Source organism: Orycteropus afer, unplaced genomic scaffold (genome assembly GCF_000298275.1).
Source record: "Orycteropus afer afer isolate SDZICR_OR568_19922 unplaced genomic scaffold, OryAfe1.0 scaffold00099, whole genome shotgun sequence".
NCBI lineage: Eukaryota > Metazoa > Chordata > Mammalia > Tubulidentata > Orycteropodidae > Orycteropus > Orycteropus afer.
In genome coordinates this window covers 9,322,085-9,349,671 of record NW_006921686.1, presented here as the reverse complement: position 1 = coordinate 9,349,671, position 27,587 = coordinate 9,322,085, and the positions used below count along the sequence as shown (strand labels likewise).

Below are 27,587 nucleotides of genomic sequence, written 5' to 3'. Positions count from 1 at the left end.
CGTGAAGGGTATTAATGAAGAGCAACCAGGCAGAGTGCATGGTTCTGTTTCGAGCCCCATCTCATCACTGCAGGTCTTGGGTGAGCCTGTACTGCGTGCTCAGCAAAGGGGAGCTGGGCTTCTACAAGGACTCCAAGGGACCTTCGTCAGGGAGCACACATGGCGGGGAACCACTGCTGAGCCTGCACAAGGCCACCAGCGAGGTGGCCAGTGACTACAAGAAAAAGAAACATGTCTTCAAGCTCCAGTGAGCCCCAAACCCCCAGGGGGCAGATGGGAGGGCATTTGAGGCCCAGCTTCCCCCCTCCCAACAAGACCCTGGCAGGCCTGGAGGACAGGTGGTGGGTTGGTGGGTGGGTGGGTTAGGCTTCTGCCCCAGTTTCTCTAAGTCCTGTATCCTTTTGTGCAGGACCCAGGATGGCAGTGAGTTTTTGCTGCAGGCTAAAGATGAGGTGAGATGTGGACCTTCCTCTCCCCTCTGTGGGCCTCAAGAGCCACCTGTGGTTCGTGGCTGGGAGTGATGGAGAATACACAGGCCAGAGCTATCAAGGCTGGGATGGGAAGCTTATGGGCTGTGACAGTGGAAAGGTTCCTGATGGTGCCGGGAGGGAAGCGTGCAGGGAGGGCTGCCTGGAGGCCCTCAACAGATCCAACACCCTTGCCTTGGCCTCTGAACTGAGACTGGAAAAAGACTGAAGGGCGGAGGGATTCAGCTAAAAAGGAGGTACGGGGTCACGCAGGCAGAGGCAACTGCACACGCGTAGAATTGGAGATGAAGAATTGCGAAAGGTTAGCTGTGATGCTGGAGGCCAGAGTTCAGGGAGGAAAGATTCTCACCTGAAAAGATTCTCAGGGGGCTGGATATTGTAGGGCATTGTGGGGCTGTTTGGAAGAGGTTTGGATTTTATCCCAAGGGCACTGGGGAGCCATGGTAGGGTTTTGAGTCAGGGAGGGTTATAGTGATGCATAAGAAAGATCCTTATAGCTATCATTTGCAGGGTAGATTGGAGGGGGCAAGAGTGGGGGCTGGGAGGCAGGAGGCTGCCAGGGCAGGGACCCAAGTGGGAGAGGATGTAGCTGGAGCAGGGTAGGTATATGGGGAGAAGAAGTGAGTGAGAGAGACAGAAGGAGAGTGGACCCCAGGGTTGGGGCAAGGGACAAGGACAGGGAGCAGGAGGAGGAGGCATGGAGCCGTTTGAAGATGCTGAGAGTGACTACACTCGTTAGCTCGTTCAGTCACCAGAGGCAAAGAAGCAGGCCTTTATTCTCCCAGTGCCACATTTCACTTATCTGTAAAATGGAGATAATTTTTAAGGAGTGCTGGTAGCTTAGTGCCTAAGGCATTTGATCGCTAACAAGGTTGGTGGTTCAAATTCACCAGCTGCTCTGTGGAAGGAAAATGGGGCAATCTACTTCCTTAAAGATTTACCACCTCAGAAACCCAATGGGGGTCACTGAGTTGGAATGGACTCAATGCCAGCCAGTTTTTTTTTTTTTTTTTTTTTTTAAGAGGGTTGTTATTGTTGTGTGCCATGGAGTTGGACCCGACTCACAGGGACCCCTCCTTGAGTTTCCAAGGCTGTATCACTATGGAAGTAGATTGCCCAGCCTTCCTTCTGAGGAGTGGCTGGTGGGTTTGAACCACCAGCCTTCTGGTTAGCAGTCAAGTGCCGCTGTAGGCACTACGCTACCAGAGGTCCATTTAAGAGGGTTACTGTAAGAATTAAATTAACAGAGCACTTAACACAGGGCCTGGTACATGGCTCTATAGGAGTCTACTGCCATTATCATCATTGGTTTTAATTGTTGTTTATAGTGAGAATTACCAGAGAGTCTATTGTGTAGGATTAAGGAGCTCTGGTGGTGCAGTGCCTAAGGCTAACCAGAAGGTTGGTGGTTCAAATCCACCAGCCATTCCCAGGAAGGAAGACTGGGCAATCTACTTCTGTAAAGATTTACTGTATTGGGAAGCCAATGGGGATCACTGTGAGTCAGAATCCACTCGATGGCAGTGAGTTTGGTTTTTGAATGTGTAGGATTAATCCACAAAAGTGCTTAGAATAGAGGCTGGCACACAGTAAGGGCCATAGCACTGTTTACATTACGATTCTTTAATAGCTGAGGAAGCAGGGTCAGAGGGGCCAGCTTTGATTCCAGATTTATTTATTACTAGAAATCCTCTTTTCCAAATACCACCCTTTTCGGATTCTCCCCCCAGGAGGAGATGAACGGCTGGCTAGAGGCCGTGGCTGCCTCAGTGGCGGAACACGCCGAGATAGCCCGCTGGGGCCAGACGCTACCCACGACATCGTCCACTGACGAAGGCAACCCCAAGCGGGAGGCAGGGGAGCGCAGGGCCAGCGGGCGCCGGAAGTGACTCCCCCAGCACCCGGGCCTGACAAGTTTCCCGCACCTCCTCTTCACTCCGTGGGCACAAAGACACTTTCTCTTCCGCAGGGGCGGGAGCCCCTAGTTCCAACACTGCGGACTTGGCATGACGGGCACTGGAAAGGAGGGGCCATCTCCTGCACCCCAAGGCGTGGTGGAGGGAGAGCTGCCCCATAGCCATATCTCGGCCCCTTCCCGCTGGCCACCTCCACCCCAGGTGCTGGGGCTCCATTATTTTTATGCAATAACTGAGCTTGGGGGGGCCGGGGAGGGGACCAGTTGAGCCAAGTCCCCTGCCCCGACCCCCAGATCCTGCCCGGAGAAGCTGGGGTTGTGGGGGCAATAATTCCTGCCCCCCTCTCCACCCTAGGGATGGGAAGGGGGGGCGCTGGTGAGGTCCCCTGGACCGTCCAGGGTGCTAGGGGTGGGGAGGGGACGCCCCCTCCCCGCCTTTACCTCACTTCCAATGCTGCCTTGATCTGTCTGGGAGGGGGGAGTGTGGGGGGCCCTGTCACCCCGCACTCTGCCGCCTCAGAGCCATGCGGTTAACTCCTGACTTAGTTTATTTTTTGCAAAACGTCAACTCCCCCCTCCCCTGCCCCGCATCCGCGAAGGCTTTCAATGGGAGGGGGCGTCAAAGCTCAAAACTGTCTTCCTCTCTCCTCCCCCCTCCAGCTGTACATGCCCTTTCATGAGGGGTGGGGCGAGCGGGAGCCCTCCCCCTGCATGCTTCTGGCTGGAGCACCTCCCTGGGGGTTGCGTGAACGAATTGTGGGCAGCCCCCATGGCCGCCAGGAGAAGCCGCTGGGATCCGGGGGTGTGGGGCGGTGTGGCGGGCGCACACTGTAAGTACCTATAATAAACCCTTTGGCTTTGACGGTCTACGTGGTTGGTGCGCGTTTTGGGGCCGCGTCCAGGAGGCTTTGGGGGAGGGCTGTAGGAGGGACCGCGGTTCCGGAGAACATCTGAAGTCTCTAGTGGTGTGGACTAAATTCAGGATCCAATCTCACTGTCCGGGCGAGGCACCTAGATACCATACGTAAAAAAAGAGATCCTAGGAGCGATAGGGAGATGTTTTGTTATCTCTCAGCAACTAAACTTCCCTGAAAGAGTCACGGGGTTCACGCCACGCAAGGAAGGCCCCTTTAAGGAGGCGTTTACGTAGATGTGACGGATGAGCTCACTGTCCAATCGCTGGTGGCTCGAGAAGTCACCGGACCAATGAGCAGGTGGTGGGGGCGGGGTCTGGGTGCAAACCCGGAAGCGGGCGCAGGCCGGCGGGCTCGCCTAGAGGCCATGGCAGCAAAGGCTCCTGCAGCTGAGGGGGTCCCGGGTCGGGGGCCTCCAGGGGAGGTGATTCATCTGAACGTGGGGGGCAAGAGGTGAGTGTAGAGGAGTCCTTGGGGTCGGGGAGCGGAGTGGGCGTGCCTGCCTCTCGGAATCCCTGTCCATCAAGGATTGCTCCGCCCCCCCGCTGGAGGTGTGAGAGCCTGGAAAAGCGCCCGGGCGGGGAAAAAAAAGCCCCTAGTCCTGGGGCAGTGGGTCGCCTCCCTCCTCTTCCTCCCCGCTCCCATCATCTCACGCGTCCGCACGCACTCCCCACCCAGATTCAGTACCTCCCGCCAGACTCTCACCTGGATTCCGGACTCCTTCTTCTCCAGGTGATCGGGAGAGCGAGTTTGGGGTGCGGGGGGGAAGGAACGAGCAGGGAAGGGAGGGGAAGCCCCACACTCTCCCGGCCCGTGACACTTGCTTTGCGTACCCTCACTTCAGTCTTCTGAGCGGAAGAATCTCCACGCTAAAAGATGAAACTGGAGCGGTGAGTAGGACGAAGGGCAGGAATTGGGGGGCCGGTAGGAGAAGGGGACGGACTCCCCTCACTTGGCCCATCCTTTGGTCCCCTCTCCCGCAGATCTTTATCGACAGGGACCCCACCGTCTTCGCCCCCATCCTCAACTTCCTGCGCACCAAAGAACTGGACCCCAGGTTAGCTTGGAGGGTAGAAGGAAGTGGTCCCCCACCTTCAGCCCCTGAGAAGTCTCGTTCTCTCGCTCTGTGAGAATTCTCATGCAGAATCTTGATCATACTCCCACACACGCTCACAGGTCCACCGCCCCTGTCTTCACTCCTTACACTGATCCATCAGAACGCTGTGCCCTGGGGATGGCCCATGTAGGAACCGCCTCCTCGAGTTCCATGCTCCCTTCCCACTACCTTCATCCCTCAGACCCTGACTCTTAGTTAATTCTACTACCCAGGGGTGTCCATGGTTCCAGCCTCCTCCATGAAGCCCAGTTCTATGGGCTCACTCCTCTGGGTAAGTGAAGGTCCCCAATTGGCATTCTCATGTGCATAGAACACCAGCCTTCCAGTGACCTCCCTGACGCCTCCCTGCCCCTCTTCCTCCTTCCTCCTGAAGAGGTCTGGGTTAAAGCTGAGAACACTGGATTTGGTTGGGGTCTGAAGGGAGTGATGGCATTCTGTCAGGGAAGGAATTGGGCCCGGGGGGGGGGTGTCTGTCTGTCTCAGTGCGCCTCAAGTTCAGCCTTGGAGTTCTCTCTCAGTTCGCCGCCTGCAGCTCCGGGAAGAGCTGGATCGATCTTCTTGCGGAAATGTCCTCTTCAACGGTTACCTGCCCCCACCAGGTGGGCACTCCTGACGGATGGAGGGGGTGGTAAATAGACTACATTGTTCCTGGGGCCCCAGCCCTTCTGGGTGCCTTTGCTGTGAGCCCTGGGACTTAATGGGAGTTGTAGTTCTGCATCAGATGCTTAGGTTGATGCTTGGCGATGAAGTAGGAACTGCATTTCCCATGAGGCAGTGGGCCATCTCGTCTTCCTTGAGGCTCAGAAGTGTGCTCTAGGGCCTGATAGGATTTGTAGTCCAAGTTTGATTTACTCGTGGGGAGCCATAAGAGGGGCTGGGATCCTTTGCATGGAGGGGATTAAAGGAAAGTTTGTGACTACAATCACCTTGAGACCCTAGAGCAGTTGGCCCACTGGCCATAGACAATATGCCCCAGGGGCTATTGGGAAATGGAGTCCACTAGTCTTTGGTGGTGGGTAGAAGGAACAGAGTTGTTGTTGTTATGTACTGTCGAGTCGGACCCGACCATAGTGACCCCTCCTTGGATTTCCAAGGCAGTATCACTATGGAAGTAGATTGCCCAACCTTCCTTCCGAGGAGTGGCTGGTGGGTTTGAACCGCCAGCCTTCTGGTTAGCAGTCGAGTGCCTTGGGCACTATGCGAAGGAACAGAGTAGGGAAGTTTAAATTTATAGCTGTATTTCCCTAACATCAGTCATTGCTGACTACCTTCATGAAGTGTCATGGATATGAAAATCTGCACAATTACTTTATTAATTTAGCTTAACTTAGTTCAAAAAATATTTTACATAGAAACTTTCTATCATTATGTTAATATCACATATACAAAGTAAACATGAAAATTAAGACCAAACACAGTTATTGTTAGCTGCCATCTTAGTCTGCTCCAACTCAACAAAGCAAATCGTTGCCTGGTCCTGACCCATCTTTGTGATGGTTGGTAAGGGGACGATACTCTGTTGTGATCTGTAGGGTTGTCACTGGCTAATTTGCCAAAGAGATCACCAGGCCTTTCTTCCTGTCTTTTTAACCCAAACATAACAGTGTTATTAAACTCTGTCTGGATGCTGTTGGCCTACCATGGGCTTCCCTAAAAACAAAACAAAACAACCTCACTGCCGTTGAGCCAATTCTGATTCAAACTGAACCCCGTTGGATTTCCAAGCTTGTAAATCTTTACAGAAGCAGACTGCCTCATCTCTCTTCCATGGAGTGGCTGGTGGCTTTGAACCACTGACATTTTGGTTAGCAGCCAAATGCTTTAACCACTCACCACGAGAGAACTCCTTTAAGGGCTTACTTGCTCTCCATTTATTTAGAAGGAAATTATACCAAGTGTTAAGGAATCCTGATGGCACAGAGGTTAAGCGCTTGGCTGCTAACCAAAAGGTGGGTGGTTTCAACCCACGAACTCCTCCTCCAAAGGAGAAAGATGTGGCAGCCTGCTGCTGTAGAGATTGTTATGTTGTTGTTATGTGCCGTCGAATCGGCCCCGACTCATAGCGACCCCTCCTTGGGTTTCCGAGGCAGTATCACTACGGAAGTAGGATTGCCCAACCTTCCTTCCGAGGAGTGGCTGTAGAGATTACAGCCTTGGAAATGCTATGGGGCAGTTCCACTCTGTCCTGTAAGGTTGCTATGAGTCAGAATTGACTTCATGGCAGTACATTTGGATTTTTTTTGTTGTTTTAGCAAGTGTTTGAGAGGCTTTGCAGCAGCACCAAATTGAGTCTTCCTCTGTATCTGGCCCTGAGGAACTGAAGAAGGAGTAACTCGATGTGTGATTGAATATTGAATCCCACTCCCAGCACCAGCTTTAGGTGCCAAGGGATTATGTTCTGTCTGTGGGAAAATCAGTGGCATATTTTCAGTGTTTGCTACATGGTAGTGTCATTATAAAGGAGCTCTGGTGGTGTAGTGCCTAAGGCATTTGACTGCTAACCAGAAGGCTGGTGGTTCAAACCCACCAGCCACTCCTTGGAAGAAAGGTTGGGCAGTCCACCTCCGTAGTGATACCACCTTGGAAACCCAAGGAGGGGTTGCTATGAGTCAGAATTGACTCGATGGCAGTGAGTTTGGTTTTTTGGTTTTGGTGGCATAGTGGGTAAGGTGTTTGACTGCTAAGCAGAAGGTCAGCGGTTCAAACCCACCAGCTGCTCCATGGACGGAAGATGGGGTGATCTACTCCTGTAAAGATTTACAGCCTTGGAAACCCAATGAGGTTGCTATGAGTCAGAATCAACTCAATAGCAGTGAGTTTGGTTTGGTTTTAAGTTTAGTGTCTTTATACCCCTGATACTCTGTGCCACCAACCTCCCCACCCCCATCCTCTAGTGTTCCCCCTGAAGCGGAGAAGCCGGCACAGCCTGGTGGCACCCCAGGCAGGGGGCCGCCCAGCCCCTGTTCGACGGAGCAACACAATGCCCCCCAACCTGGGCAACGCTGGGCTGCTGGGTCGCCTGCTGGATGAGAAGGCCCCTCCTTCTCCCTCGGGTATGTTTCTGGCTCCGGGGAGGTAGGGTGACTTACTGGGGCCCCTGCGACCCTGCCCTGACCACGACTCTTCCCTGCCAGGGTTACCAGAGGAGCCTGGGATGGTGCGCTTGGTATGTGGACACCACAACTGGATTGCGGTGGCCTATACCCAGTTTCTTGTCTGCTACAGGTGCTTGGGCAGCAGGGTGGCCGGGGGCGTTGAGCCTTGTGGAGGAGGGAGGGCTTGGGCTGAGGGTTGATGACGTCCCCCCAATCCTACAGGCTGAAGGAAGCCTCGGGCTGGCAGTTGGTGTTTTCGAGCCCTCGCCTGGACTGGCCCATCGAGAGGCTGGCACTCACCGCCCGAGTGCCTGGTGGGGCTTTGGGAGAGCATGACAAGATGGTGGCAGCGGCCACAGGCAGCGAGATCTTGCTGTGGGCGCTGCAGGCAGAAGGCGGTGGCTCCGAGATAGGTACGGTGCTATCCTGGTCCCCTAGTGCTGCTCTGACAGGATTACACCACAAACGGGATGCCTTAACAAACCAGAGTTTATTCTCTTACAGTTCAGGAGGCTAGAAGTCGAGTCCCAAGTGCCAGGCTCTAGGGGCTGGTTGAAAGCCCCTCCACTTTGAGCTTCAGCTCTGCCTCTTGCTCCCGGCCCACTGAAGCTAGAGGCGTCTTTTCACTCAGGCAACTACTAGCTGCTGAGGCTAACAGGCCCAAGGTCGACAAATAAAATGGCACAGTCCCAATGTTACCAAACCACACTGCAGGCCATTAACTCAAGGCCATTATAAGTCCCAAGGTTGGCAGAGCATGGCAGGCTGCTGCACAACGACATGGCTATATCCAGGCTTCAAATGTGCCGTAAACTAGAGACCATTCCCCAAGGCTTCTCCTTATATACGTGAGGCAGACCACATCCCTAAGGCAGCTACTCAGCTGCTCCCAGTAGATTCCACCATGGAGTTGATTACCAGTCTCATCATGGGGAATACTGCATCCAGCTGCCCAGCCACTGAACCAGGCCCAGCCACATTGACACACAACTTTAACTACCACAGGTACCAAGGCTTCACCTGGGAGAGTCCTGTGCCATTTAGAATTCTGCCCCAACCTGTGGCCTCATATGTACCCATCAGAATTCTAGGGCCTGTTAGAATGGTCTGCCCGTTAGAGTTGGTGGACGGTAGAACTGTCTCCTCACTTGCTGTTGGGTAGGCTGGGACTCATGGGACCTTATCAATAACAGAACAAATGCTGCCCTGTCCCATGCCGCCTTCCCCCTTGGTGGTCTGCACACGCCCACTCTTGCAGCCATTGTGGATTTTGAGTGCCATCCAGTGTAGGAGACTCATGTTCCCGCACCACATAGGACACTATTCTGTTGCGATTTGTTAAGATTTTTATGGGGTTATTTTTGGAAGTAGATCACCAGGCCTTTCTTGGTCTGGAAACTCCACTGAACCCTGTCCCCCATGGGTGACCCTGCTGGTGTTTAAAATACCGCTGGCATACCTTCCAGCCTCCCAGCAACACGCAAGCCACCAGAGTATGACATACTAGCAGGCAGGTGGTGGGGAGGACCATCTCACCCATTAGAATTGTGTAGCTTGTTAAAATGATCCTTCCCATAAAATTCTCCAACCCATCAGAGTTCTCTGCCCCATTAGATCTCTTTGCCTTGTTAGAAGTCCCCAACCCTTTAGAATTCTGTGGCCTGGTGGGATGCCTGGCCTGTTGGGAAAATCCACCCACCCTCAGTTCTGCAACCCATCAGCGTTGCCTGCCCCGTTCCATCTCCCTGCTTTTAGAATTCTCCACGCCAGTAGAATCTCAGCGCCCTGGGAATCTGTGTTCCCATTAGGAATCTCTGGCTTGTTACTAATTGGTGCCTTAATCAGTCTTACCCCTTGGGAGAATCCTCTGCCTAACTGGGAACCTTAACCATGTCAGAGCCCTGTGGTCTGTTGGGAGTCCTATGCCCCATCAGAAATCCAACCATTGTAATCCTTTAATTCCTGCTGGAATCTTCCATCCTGTGAGGATTCCAGGGCCCAACCGAATCCTCTGGCCCTTGGAGTTTTTCCTGGCAGACATTCCCGCCACTGCTCCCCTCCCTCCTGGAGTAGGGGCCTGGCTGAGCCCTCTTTTTTTTAATTAATTAATTTTAAAAAATACATTTTATTGAAATATAATTTATGTACAGTGAAATATACAAAACTAAAGTGACATGGGTCACTGCATTTTTTTTTTTTTTTTTTGCAGTATTCCCTCCCCTCCCCTCTCATCCCTGGTAATTAGCAAAGAAAGTTTCCTTCCATATATAAATGTTTCCTTGACTTTTAAAACTAATGAACTAATATTGTTTTTGTCCTTCTGTGATTGACTTATTTCACTTAGCATAATGTCCTCCAAGTTCATCCATGTTATGTGGCATTTTGCAGATTCTACATTATTCTTCAGTGTTGCATAGTATTCCATTGTGTGTGTGTACCATAATATGGTTATCCATTCTTCTGTTGGTGGGCACCTAGGTTGTTTCCATCTTCTTGCTATTGTAAATAGTGCTGTGATGAACATAAACCAAAAAACCCACTACTGTCAAGTCAGATCCGACTCATAGAGACCCCTTCTTGGGTTTCCGAGACATTATCACTATGGAAGTAGATCGCCCAATCTTCCTTCTGAGGAGTGGCCGGTGGATTTGAACTGCCAGCCTTCCGGTTAGCAAAGTCAGGTGCCTTAGGCACTACACCACCAGAGTTCCCACGATGAACACTGGTGTGCATATATCTGTTCTAGTCCTGGCTCTCACTTCTTTAGGATATATACCTAATAATGGGATTGCTGGATCAAATGGTATTTCTAATGCCAACTTTTTAAGGAATCACCATACTGCTTTCCACAGTGGTTGTATCATTTGACAGTCCCACCAGCAGTGTCTGAGAGTCCCAATCTCTCCACATCTGTGGCTGAGCCCTCTTTGCCATTGCAGGAGTCTTCCATCTGGGGGTCCCCGTGGAGGCCTTGTTCTTTGTTGGGAACCAGCTCATCGCCACCAGCCACACAGGGCGCATTGGAGTTTGGAACGCCGTCACCAAGCACTGGCAGGTAAGAGCTCCAGCCAGCCTGGCTTCCCACGCCCCAGGTGTCCAGCGTGTACATATCTAGAGAAGGGTCCTTTCTGCCCCCCCCTTACTGGGGAGGGCCAGAAATCACAGCAGTGGTCCAGAACCTGGGAGTAGGTATAACAGAGGCCTAAGGAGCATCTATCTGGAGGACTTCCTGGAGGAAGGAGCTGGCTAAGCTGCAATGAAGGATAGCCAGATTTGGAAAGGAGGAGAGAATATATCCTCCAGACACTGGGCGAGGGGAGTGACAGGGAGAGAGTGTAGAAGACAGAAACCCAGAGAGACGTGCAGACACTTACAGTGTGGCTTGTTTCTACTGAAGTGTGAATGTTCGCGGGAGAGAGACAGAGATAGAGACAGGCAGAGGCAAAGAAAGGAGAGAGAAAGTGAAAGAGACAGAGAGAAACGGACTAGTACAAACCGAAGCAGGAGATACCAGAGAGAGAAGGGAGGCCCGAGGGAAACCAGGTCCGTGAATTCACCGTCCGTGAATGACCGTGACAGATGAAGGGACATGGGAGAGAGATGGAGAGGAACAGAGTAAGGCCAGAGAGGCAATGGAGCAGCAGCCAAGAAATACAGAGAAAGGAGCTCCCGGGAGAGAGCGGCCCGGAGGGGGTGAGGTTGGGGAAGGGCGGCCTCCAAGCCCGGGGAGCTCTGTAGATGAGCGGAGCCGATGGTCTGAGAAGGGGGCCCCATTCTTAGCAGAGTCGTGCAGGGTTCCACAGCCTGCCCTGCCCCCCCAGGTCCAGGAGGTGCAACCCATCACCAGTTACGACGCCGCGGGCTCCTTCCTCCTCCTGGGCTGCAACAACGGCTCCATCTACTACGTAGGTGAGCAGCGCCTGGCACCCCGGGTGCCTGAGAGCTACCCCAGGAACTGAGAGGGGAGGCCACAGGCTGGGGCACCTCAAACGGACTCACCCCGTTCTCCCTGCCCACGGCAGATGTACAGAAGTTCCCCCTTCGCATGAAGGACAATGACCTCCTCGTCTGCGAGCTCTACCGGGACCCTGCGGAAGACGGGGTCACCGCTCTCAGTGTCTACCTCACACCCAAGACTAGTAAGCTATGACCCATGGCTTCCCTTACTACCGTCCCCCACAGGCCCCAGCCCAGCATGGTCTCCCCACCACGTACGTGTCTAGCAGGACCGCGTGGGATTTATTGGGAGAGGGGACAGATTCAACTCTCATTTAGTCATTCAGCAAACGTTTATGAATAGCACTTGAGTGTAAGCACCGTTCTAGGTGCTAGACTCTGTGAGGGGTGGGGGCTCTCCACCAGAGATGGAATTGGCCACTAGCCGTTAATCTTTGTGTTTGTTTCTCACCTTGATGCTTAGTGCATGTCTTAGTTACTACTGCTGTAACAGACATACCACAAGGCTGTGGTTTTAAAGAACAGGAATTTGTGTCCTTGTTTTCCAAAAGGAAAAAACCAAACTCACTGCTGTCGAGTTGATTCTGACTCATAGCGACCCCCATTGGGTTTCTGAGGCTGTAAATCTTTACAGAAGTAGATCACACCAGCATCCTTCTGCAGAGTGGCTGCTGGGTTTGAACTGCTGACTTTCTGGTTAGCAGCCAAATGCCTTCTCCACTACGCCACCAGAGCGCCTTTCCTCACTTTAGGAGATTTGAAGTCTGAATTCAGGGCACTGGCTTCAGGGACAGGTCCTCCATCTGCTCTGGGGGAAACTGCTTGTCTCAGCTTCTGTAACCCTGGGGTTCTTCAGTTCCTTGGTGGCCACCATGACCTCCACGTTGTGTCTGTCTTTCTCCCATTTGTGTTTGCTTTTCTCTGTGCCTAACCTGTGCTTTTGATGTCACCAGAGTGATTAGCCTTAAGACACACCTTACACTGATAAAATAGTAATGTTGTTGTTGTTGTTGTTATGTGCCGTCGAGTCGGCCCCGACTCATAGCGACCCCTCCTTGGGTTTCTGAGGCAGTATCACTACGGAAGTAGGATTGCCCAACCTTCCTTCCGAGGAGTGGCTGGTGGGTTTGAACCGCCAGCCGTCTGGTTAGCAGTCAAGTGCTTTTAGCCACTATGCTACCAGAGCTCCTAAAATAGTAATAGGAAAAAAAAAACCTCACTGCCATCGAGTTGATGCCAACTCATAGCAAACCCCATTGGTTTTCCAAGGTGGCAAATCTTTATAGAAATACACTACCCCATCGTCCTTCTGCAGAGAAGCTAGTGGGTTTGAACCAGTAACCTTCTGGTTTGTAGTCAAATGCCTTAGGCACTGCGTCACCAGAGCTCCTTTCCCTACACTGATGGGGCCTCGTTAATGTAACAAATAGGAAACTTATTCCCAAATGAGGTCACGTCCACAGCTAGAGGGTTAGTCTTCCAACATAATTTTAGAAGACACAATTAAATCCAGAGTAGGGCATGGTGTGTGCCTGTCTGCTCCTAAAACAAACCCACTGCCATTGATTCAATTCCAACTCACAGCGCCCCTAGAGGACAGAGTAGAACTGCCCCACAGGGTTTCCAAGGCTGTCAGTCTTTATGGGAGCAGACTGCCTCAGTTTTCTTCCGCAGAGCAGCTGTTGAGTCTTTAACTATATGCCATCAGAGCACCTCATAAAACAAAATGCATATTTTACAGTGCGTGAACCTGGGTTCTCTTGCTTGAGACAGTTTTTTTTTTTTTTTTTGGTCTAATTTTCTTGACCTCAAATGCAGAGGAATAAATTGTTTTTGTTTGTTTGGTTGTTTTTGTTGAGATATTATTCGCTGACCATAAAATTCACTATTTAAAAATGTACAATTCAGTGAGTTTTAGTTTATTCACAAGGTTGTGAAGCCATCACCCCTGTCTAATTCCAGAACATTTTCATCACCCCCAAAGGAAACTCAGTACCCATTAATAGCAATAAGTCTCTATTCCATCTCCGATTAACATTTATGTACGGTGTGAGGTACGGATCAGGTTAATTGTTCCCATAAAGCTATCCAATTGTTCTAGCAGGAATGAGTTGTTAGTACATCTAATTTCAAAGTAATAGTAATAGCAGCACTAGTAACAGTACCACTTTTCTTCCATATAAGGCCCCTGTCTTGTTCCATTGGTATAGTCTCTTTTTCTCTCTATCTCCCTCCCCACCACATGCCACCATTCTGTCATGTTTAACATTCCTTTTTTCATCTGTGTGTGTCCTTCCAAAATGGCTGTTGTTTCTGTGGACATTTTTTTTTTAACTTATGCAAACGGAATTGACTGTATAGCTCAGTTGTCCTCTTTTCTTTTTTTCCCACCTTGCCCTAGATTCAATATCCATCCAGGTTGCTATGCATACCCTAGTTTGTTACTTAGGACCGCTGCACAAAATACTCCAACCAAAAGTTTCCTACCCACATTTCTTGGGATGTTCCATTACATTTCTGACAGTTGCAAAGCTCTTTTCCCCTGTGGAAAATTGGCAAGGTGTGCAGGTCCCTCAGACACAAAATGAACGGGGTTCGTTTTGTTGCCTTGTGTCTGTGTCTGTTTATAGGTCTCTTCTGTGATTCTGTCTTTCTGTCCATGTGTTTCTGTTTCTTATCCTTCCCTGTGACTCAGTCCCTCTGTTCCCTGTGTCTCCCTGTTTCTCTCTCTTCCCTCTCTTACCACTGCTGTCTCTCTTTATGGCCCTGGTTCCCTCTCTCTCTTTGATCTGTCCCTTTGTCTTCCTCTTCCTCCACTTCCTGTGTCTCTTCACCAGCTGGCCTTCATCTCTCCCTCGCTTCCTGCTTTCTGTCTCTCTCTGTTCTTTGTTGGTCTCTCTCTCTGCCTTGGTTTCTGTCTCCCTGGGACCCTGGCCCACTCTCCATCCTTGACCCTTTCCTGACCACCTCTTCTCCCCTTGGGCCTTTCTCCATAGGTGACAGTGGCAACTGGATCGAGATTGCCTATGGCACAAGCTCAGGGGGCGTGCGGGTCATCGTGCAGCACCCCGAGACCGTGGGCTCGGGGCCCCAGCTCTTCCAGACCTTCACTGTGCACCGCAGCCCCGTCACCAAGATCATGCTGTCGGAGAAGCACCTCATCTCAGGTGGGCCTCTCAGGTGGCCCCAGGCCTGTCACCTGCGGGAGGGGCGACTCAGGTGGGAGTGAGAAGAAGCCAGGAAGAGGGGGTCACGACCTCTGTGACCTCTGTGGGGAAAGAATTTTGAACTGGGAGGGAATTGCAGAAACTAAGAGAATCCTTGGAAAGGAGACCGGACTGGAGGAGAGTGAGCAGGAGGGTGTAGAATGAATGAACTCCACAAGTACTCGGTGAGTCGCTGCTGTGTGCTGGGTGCTCCTCCATGAAGAACAAGACAGGCCAGGTCCCCGCCCCCTGGAGTGATGTTCTGGTGCTGGCACCGGACGAGAATAAACATATGAAAAACGACAAACCCATTGCTGTTGAGTCATTTCTGACGCACAGCACCTCTAAAGAACACAGTGGAACAGCCTCATAGGGTTTGTAAGGCTGTAAATCTTTATAGAGGCAGACTGCAGAGCAGCTGGTGGATTCAAACCACTGACCTTTCACTTAGCAGCCAAGCACTTAACCACTGTGCCACTAGGGCTCCAAATTAAAAAAAAAAAAAAAAAACACTGCCATCAAGTTGATTCCGACTCATAGGGACCCCCTTTGGGCTTTCAAAGTGGTAAATCTTTACAGAAGTGGATTACCTCATCTTCCTTCCACAGAACAGCTGGTGGGTTTGAACCACCAACCTTCTGGTTAGCAGTCAAACGCCTTAGGCACTGTGCCACCAGAGCTCCTTATATATGGACCTGTAAATCAATATCGGGAGCTCTGGTAGCATAGTGGCTAAGACACTTGCCTGCTAACCAGACGGCTGGCGGTTCAAACCCACCAGCCACTCCTCGGAAGGAAGGTTGGGCAATCCTACTTCTGTAGCGATACTGCCTCGGAAACCTAAGGAGGGGTCGCTATGAGTCGGGTTTGACTCGACGGCACATAAAACAACAACAACAAATCAATATCAGGCAACAGGAAGCGCTAAGAATAAAAACAAAGGTGTGTGAGCAGCTACAGGGTGTTTTGGAGAGTGGATGCTTCAGGGAAGGTCGTCTGAGAAGGGACCTTTAAGCAGAAATGGAAGAGTGAGCAGCAGCCATGGGCTGGGAAAAGTGTTCCAGGCACAGGGACCAGCCAACTGCAAAAGCTCTGAGGTGGGAGACCACGTGTGTGTGAGGAGGAGCCGGGAAGAGCTGTGGTTAGAGCGGGGTGTGGAGGAGATGAGGTCAGGGAGAGGACGGAGACAGGTCAGGTCAGGCGGGGCTTTGCAGCCTTGGCAAGGACTCTTACTCGGAGGAGGGTGGAGCCCCAGGAGGACTCTGCAGACTTGGGTGTTCACGGGTTGCTCTGGCTACATGTGGGGAACAGACTGGAGAAACAGGGAGCCCTAGAGGAGGAGGCTGTGATGGTCCAAGCGAGAGATGAGCATGTAGGGACCAGGGTGGGAGCAGTGGATAGGGTCCAGTGAGATCAGACGCAGGAAGTCAGACGGGGAGTCAACAGGCCTTTGGAATTCTGGGGATGAGAGAACTCTCCGAAGGGGAAGAATCCAGGAGGAGCAGGCCTCTACCCCTTTGGGTGCACTCCTCTGTAGCTGAGGGGGTCGAGTGGCAGCCAGGCCTGACCTGCTGCCCTGTTCTCCTCAGTCTGTGCTGACAACAACCACGTGCGGACGTGGTCGGTGACACGCTTCCGCGGCATGATCTCCACCCAGCCCGGCTCTACCCCGCTCGCTTCCTTCAAGATCCTGGCCCTGGAGTCAGCCGACGGACATGGAGGCTGCAGCGCCGGCAACGACATTGGTGCTCACTGGCCCCTGACCCCACTGACTTGCCTGACCCCCGTCTTACCCTCAGTCTCCCTTTATCCTCACCTGACCCCTACTGGCCTCTACTGATCCACCCAGCTGACCTGATTGATCCCCATTGACCTACCTAGGCCCCCCACCTCCATTGGCCGCCTCCTGACCCACGACCCCCACTCACTGACCCACCTCTGCTGTGACCAAACTCCACTGACTGTTGCTAACGCTAACCCTCTGATCCCGGTCAACCACACCCGCCTAAGGATGGGACGTAACCCTGGGAGGGGGCCCATCAGTGGGAAAGGAGGCTCGAGAGACCCCAGCTAGCCCCAGCCCCCACCTCTGCTGGCCCAGGCCCCTATGGTGAGCGGGACGAGCAGCAGGTGTTCATCCAGAAGGTGGTACCCAGCGCCAGCCAGCTCTTTGTGCGCCTCTCCTCCACTGGGCAGCGGTGAGGACCCTCCCATCACGCGGGGAGTGGGATCAGAGGACAAGGCCAGGCAGCAGCTGGGTCTGGGTGCGTGAGGCCTGCAGGGGCTCCCAGCCAGGAAGCACTGAAGGGGCAAAGGCTGGGAGGGAGGACAGGCCTGTAGGTGTGGGGGCTGGAGGTCTCCAAGGTGTGACATACAGATAGGAACGGAGCTGGAGAGACCCCAGGCCCCTGGACGGGGCACAGGCAGGGTGGTCAAGGCTGGCATGGAGGAGCTGCAGGCTGGGCATGGGGGTCTGCACTGGGATGGAAAAGGAGCAGGTGGAGGGGGTCTGGGCTAGGATGGAGGAGCAGGTGGAGGGGTCCAGGCTGGGGTGGAGCAGGTGCAGGTGGAGGGGTGGAGGCTGGGATGGATGAGGAGAGGGGTGGGGCCGGGGGAGGATCAGGCCGAGGGCTTGGCCAGGGCAGCGTTGGTGCAGAAAGCTGTCAGAGTCTGCAGGACCTGCTTGTCCCAGCTTGGGCAGGGGATCAGGCAGAGTTTCCATAAAGAGAGGACTGTGAGCAGAGTCCTGCAGAACGAATAGGAATGAGCCAATGAAAGAAAGGAAGGGGACCGGGTATACCAGGCCGAGGGTGCAAAAGCCAAGTGTCACCAGCCGAGTACACACAGGTGCAGGACCAGAGTCCAGTGCTGGGAGGGAGGGATGGGACTGCCCAGTCGGCAGGGCCTGCTCAGTCGTGTTGAAGAGCTGAGACTCTGGCCTGAGTGCGCTGGGGAGCCGTGGCAGCCATGGGAGGGACGGCTGGGAGGTTGGTGGCCAAGCTAGGAGGCCAAGAACCCAAAGAGGAGACTGGGTGGGAGAAGCAGGAGTAGGGTGGGCCAGGGTGGGGTAGGAGAGGCACTCAGGTGCCCAAGTAGACTGATAGGAGTGGAGGGGACCACCCTGGTGAGACTCAGGTGGGGTCTCCCCTGTGACAGGAACAGGGAAGAGAGCTGACTGGGAGGAAGATCCGGAGGCCAGCTGGGGGCCCGTGGTGGGTGTTCAGGGAGCTCAGGGGACAGTGAGAAGGGGGGGGGCAGGCCAGCCCCTGGGCACTGGGTGGCCCCTCACTGGCTCCCCCCCTCAGGGTGTGCTCTGTGCGTTCCGTGGACGGCTCCCCCACCACGGCCTTCACAGTACTCGAGTGCGAGGCCTCCCGGCGGCTTGGCTCCCGACCGCGGCGCTACCTGCTCACCGGTCAGGCCAACGGCAGCCTGGCCATGTGGGACCTGACCACCGCCATGGATGGCCTCGGCCAGGCCCCTGGTACTCCCCGCCCACCCCAGTCCAGTCCTGAGCCCTGTTCCTCAGGATCCCTCTGCCCCAGCTCTTGTCCTCAGAGTCCTTCTCCTTGCCCTTTGACCCCCTTTCTGTTCCCGCAACCCCCATTGTCTCTTGACTCTATTGTTGTTGTTGTTATGTGCCCTCAAATCGGACCCAACTCAGAGCGACCCTCCTTGGGTTTCCAAGGAAGTATAACTACAATCCTTCTTCTGTAGTGATACTGCCTAGGAAACCCAAGGAGGGGTTGCTATGAGTCGGGGCCGACTCGACGGCACATAACAACAACAACAACAACATAACTACAGAAATAGATTGCCCAACCTTCCTTCTGAGGAGTGGCTGGTGGGTTTGAACCGCCAGCCTTCTGGTTAGCAGTCAAGTGCCTTAGGCACTATGCCACCAGAGCTCCTCTCTTGACTGTAGTCTCTTGCTTTTCAACCCCTCTGACCCTTGCCCCTTGTCTCTGAATCCTTTCTCCTACCAGGACTCCTAAATTCTTGCACTATGACCCCATCCATGACTCTGTGACCCCTGTCTTGGCCCCTGACCCTAATTCCTAGCCCCCAGCAGGTGGCCTGACTGAGGAAGAGCTGATGGAACAGCTGGAGCAGTGCGAGCTGGCCCCACTGGGCTCCTCACGGAGTTCTCTCCCCAGCCCCTCACCTCACACCTCTCTCACCAGGTGACTGGGACTCCACTTCCCGTGGGAGGAGAGGGGATGTCATGGTGGCCACATGGAAGGGGTGACCCAGCTACGTCATGACCACCTACACTGACCCTCGTCCCACCCCTCCCCAGTCTCTACTCAGCCTCCAGCAACGTCTCCCTGTCTGGGCGCCGTGCGAGCCCAAGCCCCCCGCAGGCTGAGGCCCGGCGCCGTGGGGGAGGCAGCTTTGTGGAACGCTGCCAGGAGCTGGTGCAGAGCGGACCAGAGTCCCGACGGCCACCAACGCCAGCTCCCCGACCCTCCACAGGTCTTGGGGCTCCCCTCACACCACCCAAGACAAAGCTCAATGAAACTTCCTTCTGAAGACAGCTACCATAGTGCCTTCGGATACCCGGGTCCTGATGGGCTCAGGTGCCTCCCTGCTTCCTGTCAGGGCCTGGGTTCAGGGCCAGGGCCTCCTTGGAGTAGTCACTGTTACTAAGCCCTCACCTTCCCCCTTTTTCTGGAAGCCAAAGTCACCCTCCCTTAATAAAGTGCTCACTGCCAACACCTTGCTTGCATTCTTAGAGGGTTTGGGGACCCCCAGAAAAGAGGTAGGGGAAGAGGTAGGGGAAGATACGGGGCCCAACCAAGACCCTGGCTTTAGAGTCATGAAGCTTTGTCTCTCCTGATTTAAGAAAAGAAAGGGAATGTATTGGCTTACACTCTGCATTCCGTTCAGACATGGCTGGATCCAGGGGTCCAGAATCTCTGTTGCCATTTCTCAGCTTTCCTTTCCCCTGGGATTTGCCACTGTCACGTCTTCCCCTCTGTGTCCCAAGATGACCCCCAGCAGCATGTTAGGTGCCCATGCCATCGAGTCGGCTCTGACTCAGCGAAGACCGAAACACTGCCCAGTCCTGCGTCAGCCTCAGGATCCCTGCTGTACGGGAGCCCATCATTGCGGCCACTGTGTCAGTCCATCTCGTTGAGGCCTTCCCCTTTCTTGTTGACCCTCCACTTTACCAAGTATGATATCCTTCTCCAGGGAATGGTCCCTTCTGGCAACATGACCAAAGTGGTGGTGGTGGTGTTAGGTGCCATTGAATTGGACCTGACTCATAGCGATCCCTCCTTGGGTTTCCAAGGTGGTATTGCTATGGAAGTAGGTTGCCCCATCTTCCTTCTGAGGAGTGGCTAGTGGGTTTGAACCACCAGCCTTCTGGTTAGCAGTCAAGTGCTTTAGGCACTACACTACCAGAGCTCCCGTGACCAAAGTAGGTGAGACAAAGTCTGGCCATTCTCGATTCTAAGGAGCATTCTGGCTGCACTTCCTCCAGGACAGATTTGTTCATTATTCTGGCACTTCTAACAGCATGTTAGTAACTTTTTCTGTTCAGCAGTAGCTAAAATCCCAGGACTGATTCTCATTGGCTTGATTTTGGTCACATGGCCATCTCTGAACCAATCATTATGGCCAGTGTGATAAAGCACTTCCATTGCTCATGAGTCAGGAGATGAGGTCAGCCCTAGTGGGAAGATTGGAGGGGTACCTGAAAGAATCAGAGTGCTGTTACCTCAAGAAACAGATGCCAGCTATGTGATGGCTCCTTCCTCCAGCACTTACACCCTCCCCTCGCTTTGCCCCTGACAACACTACCCAGCCGCACCCCCCCATCACCCAGTCCTTTGCTCCTTTCTCGCCCATACCAAAGAGGGTGTATGAGACTGGTTCAGCCCACTGCAGCCCAGGCATCCTTGAGACTTTTTCCCAAAATTGTACCTGTTGCAATAACACCTCCTTTGGGAAGTTATTGCACCTTTTCCTTGAGCCAATGACAGGAAGAGAAGGTGGTCAGACTAGGACAAAGGATTTTAGAATATGTTAATTTTAGAACAAAGGTTTTCTGGAATGCCAGTGCTTCTGGAATATGATGAAGAGAGGTCTGGAAAGTTAGGAATCTAGGACACAGGGCTACTCTGGAGTAGCAGTGGGTTGACATTATTAGGGATCTCCTCTGCATCAGAAGATCCAGACCTCTACATTTCTGACAGAAGGATTTTGAAAGCCAGCAATTCTAGAGCAGGGGGATGTTCTAGAATGGCTCCACCAGTAGGAATTGTTTGCCTGCCAGGGATTATGGAATGCTGCAAATTATAGGACACAAAGGAATCTGGATTGCTGGGAAATTAAAAACATGGGGTATTTTGGAATATCAGCCCTTCTAGAGGGTTGGTCTGCATCCAACTCCACAAGGGAGTTCTGGATTACTAGAGAAACTAGAATACAAATAGGGAATCTAAAAGGTGAGTGATTCTAAGAACAGCCTTCTGGAATGCCTGTGAATCTCAAAACTTTTTTTTTTTTTTTTTTGCATATCAGAGCATTCACAACACGAATATTTGAATGTCAGGAATTCTAGACATGAGGGAGTCTAGAATATGGGGAGGTTTTGAATGCTCACGATTCTAGAATATGTTTCAAGTCATTCTGTCCATTTCAGGGAATCCGGAACACTCACGTTTCCGGGATGCTGGCAATTCTAGAACTCTGTGAGAGATCTGGAATGTCAGGCAATCTAGAACACAATACATGCATTTTTAATAACGTGGATAAAACAGTCCGGGAAAGGTTCTAGAATGCAAGGACTGCAGACCTCCGAGGGATGCTGAGGGTTGAGGCCAGACCCAGACCCAAGGGGTGACAGTCACAGCCCAGGGAGATGATGGCACTGATGAGAAAGGACTGGAAGCTGGGGACTTCGAATTCTGGGGGGAGGGGAAGACGATGCCATCCCCGGAAGTTGCAGTGGTGAGCTAGAGATTGTTGCTTAGCAACGAGCCCCGAAGATGCCCTGGATCCCAGACAGAAGAAAGAAATTCCTGCAGCGCCCCCCGAACAGATGCTCCGGCCACAGGGTAGGAAGGGGGGCAAGGGGAAAGGCCGGATGGCATGGACACGGTGTCCCGCACGGACACATTAGCAGGGATCTTGGAAGCCACACAAAGACAGGGACATGGAACACACTGAGTGGGCAGAGCCGGCACACGGTGATGCGCCTCTCTCCTTGGTGCTAGGATAGCCTACGAATGGCCGTGCATGGACGTAAGTGTGTGGACAGTGTTGGGGTGGGGGGGAGGTTCTGTGTCCCTGGATGGTAGATAGGCCCGGATTTCAGGGTGCCCGTGTGGGATGCAGGCGTGACTTACTGTAGGTGGCAGTAACGGTGTGAGTGTGACTGTGAGTCAGCCCGTGTGTCTCACTGCTTGGGGGATTGAAGGAGTTCCCACCCCCCACCCCCCGCGCGGTCGTCCTGCACCCCCGCACCGGAAGAAGGAGTGGGAGTGGGGGATGGGGACGAAGCAGGATCAGCTGCTGCTCTTAGTCTGCCTTCAGATGGACCTTGTAGGGCACTTGGCCTAGTACCCTTTGTGAACGGAGCCAGCATCCACTGGGAGGCGGGGCGCGGTCTACATGTACGACTGGAAACATGACGATCTCTCTACTGTGAGAGGTGGGGCTTGGAACCCTCCGAGGCGGGGCAAACACGAAAGGGGTGGAGCTTGGGAGCCTCGCTGGAGGCCAAGCCCCAATTTTCTGTGAGCACTGAGTGCAGCCTAAAACAGCAAAAAGGGGCAATTGTGGATGGGGTGTCAAGCTTTGGGGGCAGTGCCTTTGGCAGAAAAGATGTAGTGCTGTAATTCTGAAGGAAGAGGGTGAGGCCTTGAACTTATAATGAAGGGATGCAGCTGGGCTCTGAGTTGGAAAGATGTGAATGGGGCTTGGAGCCTGGAACTCGCTGAAAGGGGTGCGGGTGAGGTTTAAGGTTCCCTGTGGCTAGATGTTCCTGATGGCTGATGTCCTTAGGAGGGGAGGGGATTGAAACATTCTGAGTCAGGCTCTGGAATTCTGGGGACGGGAAGGGTGCTCTTAGGAGCCTTTAAAGATATGGGCAAGGGAGACGGTCTGGATGAGGCTGGAGGCTTGAGTCCATCTGGAGGCACCTTGTAAGAAAGCCTGGCGATCTGCTTTTTAAAAGCTCAGTCCTTGAGACTCCATGGAGCATAGTTCTGCTGTAACACACGTGGGATTACCATGCGTCCCAGTCGACTTGACGGCAAAGGGCTATCCTCTAAGGGCTACCAATGGCAAGGAACTTTCGGAGGAAGGGGGAGAAGCCAAGGGTCCCCTGGAACGGAATCTGAGGCAAGGGCGGGGCCTAGGCCTCAGGGGCTACAACATTCTGAGGAACAAGCTTTAAGGGGTGGTGAGCCTGGAACCCCTGGGGCAGAAGGCCTTGAGAATTCCTGAGATACAGTGCTGTGTTAGCTCCCTGTTTCCAGGATCCTGAGTCTCTCGGGGAGGTGGGCGCTCGTGGGGGCTTCCAGCATCCACACCAGCCAGGAAACAATTTCTGATCGAATTCTTCCACAACTGTCGGAGGACGGGGGAGATCTGTGAGCCGGAGCCTCGTTTGAGGGACCCTGTCTACCGTCTCAGCATCCCTTCCAGCTCCCCCATTCTTGAAGCCCGTGGCTTCACTAGAAGGCACTCGGTATCCGGAGTCCTGATTTCCCCACTCAGCGTGAACTCTAGGCCCAGTGCCCCCCTGCTCGGCACCTGTCCCTCTAGCCCCGCCCCTTCCCCCTTCCGATTGGCCGCACGAGGAGCGCCTCCTGGCGGCGCTGGGTTCTGATTGGTAGAAAGTTTGCAGCCCGGCAGCTTGAGCGGTGGAGAAAGTGAGTTGGCCTCTGGCGGGGGCGGGGGACGGGGGCGGGGCGGCGCCGAGCTGGACCCGCTGGACAGACAGCCGGCCTGGAGGGGGACTAGGCGCCGGACACCATGCGGCGGCCTGGCCCCAGCAGCCGCCGCCCCCTCCTGCTGGTGTTACTGCCTCTGTTGCTTGCAGCCACCGCCGCAACCCCCGCCAGCCCCAGCCCCAGCCAGGCCGTCGAGGTCGCGACAATCACTGGCCGCCCGGCCGGGTAAGCCCCGCCGAGCTCCCCTCTTGCTTGGGTTTCCTCCACCCAATCAGTTTGGTGGTCCCTGGAGAACCAGGACTTTCAGATTTCGGGGAATGCAAACCCATTGCTTTGGTGTGGGGGTGGAAAGGGCCAAGATCCCTGGATGTTATTAGGACCACTTTTCCAGGGGGTAAGACTCCAGAGAGTACTGGGATTTTGGGAGGAGAATTTTCCCAAAGGGTCTGCAATTTATGTGGGGGGGGGGCTTTGAGTTCTTCTTGGATGACAGAGAGATGGGTGGGGCCCTCGAGCCGGGATGGGGTTCCCCAAGTTTTAGTACGGAGAGGTTTACGGGGGAGGGACTTTATGGGGGTTGAGAAGTCCTGGTTTTCTGGGGTTTGGCTTTTTCTAATGGATTAGAAAAACATGGACTCCTGAGTTGATGGCTGAGGAGTTTGTGGGGAATTGGGGATCTTCAGGTTTCAGGACGGTTGAGGATTCTCTGCTGTCCTAGAAATAGGAGACTCCAGGATTGGACGAGGTGCCGGGGATTGCGCAGCGAGAGGTTCCCGGATTTCCTACAGATGTGGGGGTTATAATCCCCCTCCAGTCTGTGGGTGACAAGAGCGAAGGAAACAGACTGCCTGGCACCCCCATTCCCCGCCCTAAGGCCCTGCACTCGGCTACAAAGGCCCGGGGCTTCGCTCCCGCCTCGGTCTCTGCGAATGCGTTTAGTAACCCGAGCCGCGCTGGGGGCGGGGCCGGGAAGGGGTTAAACCCAGGAGAAGGCGGGAGGGAAGACGTCAGGTTGGGGGGGGGTGTCCCAGAGGCTCCCACAGGGGCAGTCCCCTCCCCCACTGGGCCCTACCCGGCTAGAAGGGGCCCAAGCGCCAGATGTCCCCTTTCCGTCTCCCCCCACACTACCCTTCCCTCCGGGCCTGCGCGTGCAGCTTCGTTCCTCGTCCCCCTCAGTATGGGGATAATGGACTTGTCTGGGGGGGCCCCTTGGTGGACGCACTTGTGCCCAAGTTGGGGGCTCCGCCACCCAGAATCTGAGACCCTCGAGGCGAGTACACTTCAAAACTGACACCCCACCCCCACCCCCACCCCCGCTCGTGGAAGAAACTTGAGGCCCAGAGACCAGGAGATACTGGCTTCAGAACCATGGAAGGGCAGGGACGCACTAAAACTCAGGCCTCGGGATTTCCCGTCCCCAGCTGTGGCTTCTTCTGCACCCCCTCCACCTCAGCACCCTGCTGGACCCGGTACGAAGGGGAGCCCGCACTCCCCAGCCGCCGAGGCCTGTGGAGGCGCCGCCACCTGCTGGCCATGCGCGGGGTGGCAGCTGAGTTCAGGACTGGGAGGTGTGAGTGGGCGGGGTGCTAGCTTCTCAGACAGTCTGGCTTAGAAATGCGCTTAGAAGTCCTCTCTTACGTTTTCATTTTCAAATATCATTTCTAAAAGATTTTTTTAAATTACCATCAATAAAACCTTACCGTCAAACCCCTCCATAAGACAAATAAAAGTAGGCTTCCTGGTGACTAGTTAGTGGAGAGCTTAAGGCAATTTGGCTCCCATTGTATGGATGGAGAAACTAAGGCACTGAGAGAAGCGTCTCGAGTTACGTCCACAACTACTTCAACCTCCTTCAGAACCATTCTTGGGCTTTCTCTTCCAAAAATGCTCCCCTTTGGGGAGTTCTGGGGCGCTAGAGGCCTGTGTGACCTGCACCCCTGTATTTACAGCATCATCTCTTGTCGCTGCTGCCCAGGCCGGTCACCCAGGAGAAGTCGCTACATCAGAGGTGGGTTCTTTCAGGCGGGTCGTGGGTAGGGAGCTAAAGAGGGTAGGAGCGGAGACACTGGGGGCTCCCTGCCCTTTCATCCTTGGTGAAGGGAGGAAGCTTGGGCCCAACTCCCACCTTCCTTAGTCCCTGGCTGTTCCCGCAGCTTCCTGCAGGGTGCGAAGCTGCCCACCTGAAAACGACAAAGACTCTCAGGGGTGCCTAACCCTGCTACCCCTTGTACCGAGCCCCAGTCCCAGTGTGAGGAAGAGACAGGTGTCCATTAACTGGCAGCCACTGACGTAAGTGCGACCCCTGCCCCTCCCAGATCCCCTGAGTTCCCAGCTGCACCCCCATTTCCAGGCACACTGTCTCTCGGCCCAGGTCTCCTCTTCCCGGCTTCCTCTCTCCATCACCCTACATGTCTGTTTCTGTTTCTTCTCTTTTTTTCTTGTCTCAGTCTCTACTGCCCTCGGTCTCCATGTCCCTCTGTCTGTCTCTCCCAGACTCTAGCTCCCTTTCTCTGTGTTTCTCTTTACCTGTCTCACTGTCTCTCTGCCTCTATCACTTCCTCACTGATTACTACTCTATCTCAATGCCTCTCAGCCTTCCTCTTTTCTGGCCTCTTTCTCATATGTTTTTCTCAAAGGGGGGGGGGCTTTGTCTCTATTTCCTCCAAGAGTCTGAAAAAGGAACACTCAGAACCCGGGCTCCGTCTGGGGTTGGGGGCGGTGGCAGGACCGATGCTCAGAGACCTTCTCCTGGCTTCAGAAGCCCCTGGGGGGGGGGTCGACTTAACATAGGTGACAGCTCCTTCTCTGTCCCCTCTCACTTAGGCTGCAGGAGGCCCGAGCTCTGCTGAGGAGACGGCGGCCCCGAGGGCCTGGGGGCCGGGCACTGCTGCGAAGGAGGCCCCCAACACAGCGCGCCCCCGGCGGCCAGGCCAGCGGTAAGAACTTCCGCCCTTCCTCTGCCGAGGAGAGGGGGGTTCCGGGCCAGATAAAGCCGTCTGGTTCCCACGGTCCAGCCGCCCCCTACCCGCCCCCATTGTAGCTCAGTCCCTCACACCCCCAGGACGAGGTCCCCTCCAGGGACCCCAGCGTCCGGCCACTCGAGGTGAGCCCAGGACAGAGCCAAATGCTGGCCAGAGGCGCTGACCCGCGGGGGTGGGGCCGGGAAGCCAGGCGTCCGGGCTCCCAGCGGCTGAAGAGGGGGGCGCTGGCCGGGCGGAGAGCGAGGCCCGAACCAGCCCAGACAACAAAAGCGATTGTGCGCGTTGGCGCCTGCCCGGGCATCAAATGGCCAACATTGCGGTGGCTGGGGACCAGAGGCCCCCTGCTGCTTCCCAGGACCCCCCTCCCGCTCCCGCTCTGGCCCTGGGCAAGTACACCCCCTAGTCTCAACCACCCTCAGAAGTCCCCCTCCTGCTGTGGCCTTCAGCCCAGATGTGTCCTCTCCTCCCTAAAGTCTTCCAGATGTGGGCCTCGGGCCAGATGTGAAGACCCCGGCTCACAGCCTCAATCCACTGCTTCCCCCTTTCCATCCTGACGTCTGCCATCAGGTGTGGGGGGTCCTGGACCCATGTGCCCCCTCACCCCAGCTTCCTGCTCAGGATCCCAACCCCCAAGTCTTCCCGTCATTGCTTCTTCTGCTGTTGCCCTCTCCTGGGCCACCTGGCTGCCCAGATGTGCCACCCCAGTCCCCTTCCCACATTAAGCCCCCTTTCTCTACACCTAGAGCAGAGAGTCATCTGTTAGCTGCCTCCCCAAATGCGGCCTCCCCTACTCCTTCCTCTTTACGGATTGCGCTCCGTCTGGGGGGAAACCCGGCTGCTCCCACCTGTTCCTTTCCCTGCCGCTCCCCTGAGGGCTCCGTTCACTTGTTGATGCGAGCAGGAGGGGGCAGAGGGGCGTCCCCTTCCCCCCGGCGCGACTAGCGCCCAGCCTGCGCGCCTCTGGCTGCGCGCCCAGCCCCACGCGCCCCCGCGCGGCCGCCCGGG

The 27,587-nt window shown here is 54.4% G+C and overlaps 3 protein-coding genes across 3 annotated transcripts in view; all 3 read left to right on the top strand.

Moving 5' to 3' along the window:
* SPTBN4 (spectrin beta, non-erythrocytic 4) overlaps positions 1 to 2,377 on the top strand; it is a 110,989-nt gene extending 108,612 nt beyond the window's left edge. The window contains exons 33-35 of the mRNA XM_007942978.1: positions 74 to 247; positions 410 to 452; positions 2,219 to 2,377. Coding sequence (XP_007941169.1) covers positions 74 to 247; positions 410 to 452; positions 2,219 to 2,377 — 376 coding nt within the window. The remainder of the gene's footprint in view (positions 1 to 73; positions 248 to 409; positions 453 to 2,218) is intronic.
* Positions 2,378 to 3,684: 1,307 nt separating this feature from the next.
* Positions 3,685 to 19,224, top strand: SHKBP1 (SH3KBP1 binding protein 1). Its single transcript, XM_007942977.2, has 18 exons — positions 3,685 to 3,770; positions 3,996 to 4,049; positions 4,162 to 4,207; positions 4,301 to 4,374; positions 4,647 to 4,705; positions 4,953 to 5,033; positions 7,329 to 7,487; positions 7,569 to 7,659; positions 7,752 to 7,942; positions 10,469 to 10,584; positions 11,351 to 11,438; positions 11,552 to 11,668; positions 14,483 to 14,653; positions 16,282 to 16,437; positions 16,794 to 16,890; positions 17,998 to 18,176; positions 18,762 to 18,876; positions 18,993 to 19,224. The coding sequence occupies exons 1-18, from the start codon at positions 3,685 to 3,687 to the stop codon at positions 19,222 to 19,224; spliced, it is 2,112 nt and encodes a 703-aa protein (XP_007941168.1).
* A 4,459-nt stretch (positions 19,225 to 23,683) lies between these two features.
* Positions 23,684 to 27,587, top strand: part of LTBP4 (latent transforming growth factor beta binding protein 4) — a 30,485-nt gene continuing 26,581 nt past the window's right edge. Inside the window, exons 1-4 of the mRNA XM_007942976.1 lie at positions 23,684 to 23,826; positions 25,551 to 25,609; positions 25,755 to 25,890; positions 26,425 to 26,537. Of these exons, the coding sequence (XP_007941167.1) occupies positions 23,684 to 23,826; positions 25,551 to 25,609; positions 25,755 to 25,890; positions 26,425 to 26,537 (451 nt within the window). The remainder of the gene's footprint in view (positions 23,827 to 25,550; positions 25,610 to 25,754; positions 25,891 to 26,424; positions 26,538 to 27,587) is intronic.

Excerpts from the sequence above, each read along its gene's own strand:
- SHKBP1 (XM_007942977.2), top strand. The coding sequence starts at position 3,685 with ATGGCAGCAAAGGCTCCTGCAGCTGAGGGGGTCCCGGGTCGGGGGCCT. Across the intron at positions 4,208-4,300 it reads TAAAAGATGAAACTGGAGCG|ATCTTTATCGACAGGGACCC; the intron begins GTGAGTAGGACG and ends CCTCTCCCGCAG. Across the intron at positions 11,669-14,482 it reads CTACCTCACACCCAAGACTA|GTGACAGTGGCAACTGGATC; the intron begins GTAAGCTATGAC and ends CTTTCTCCATAG.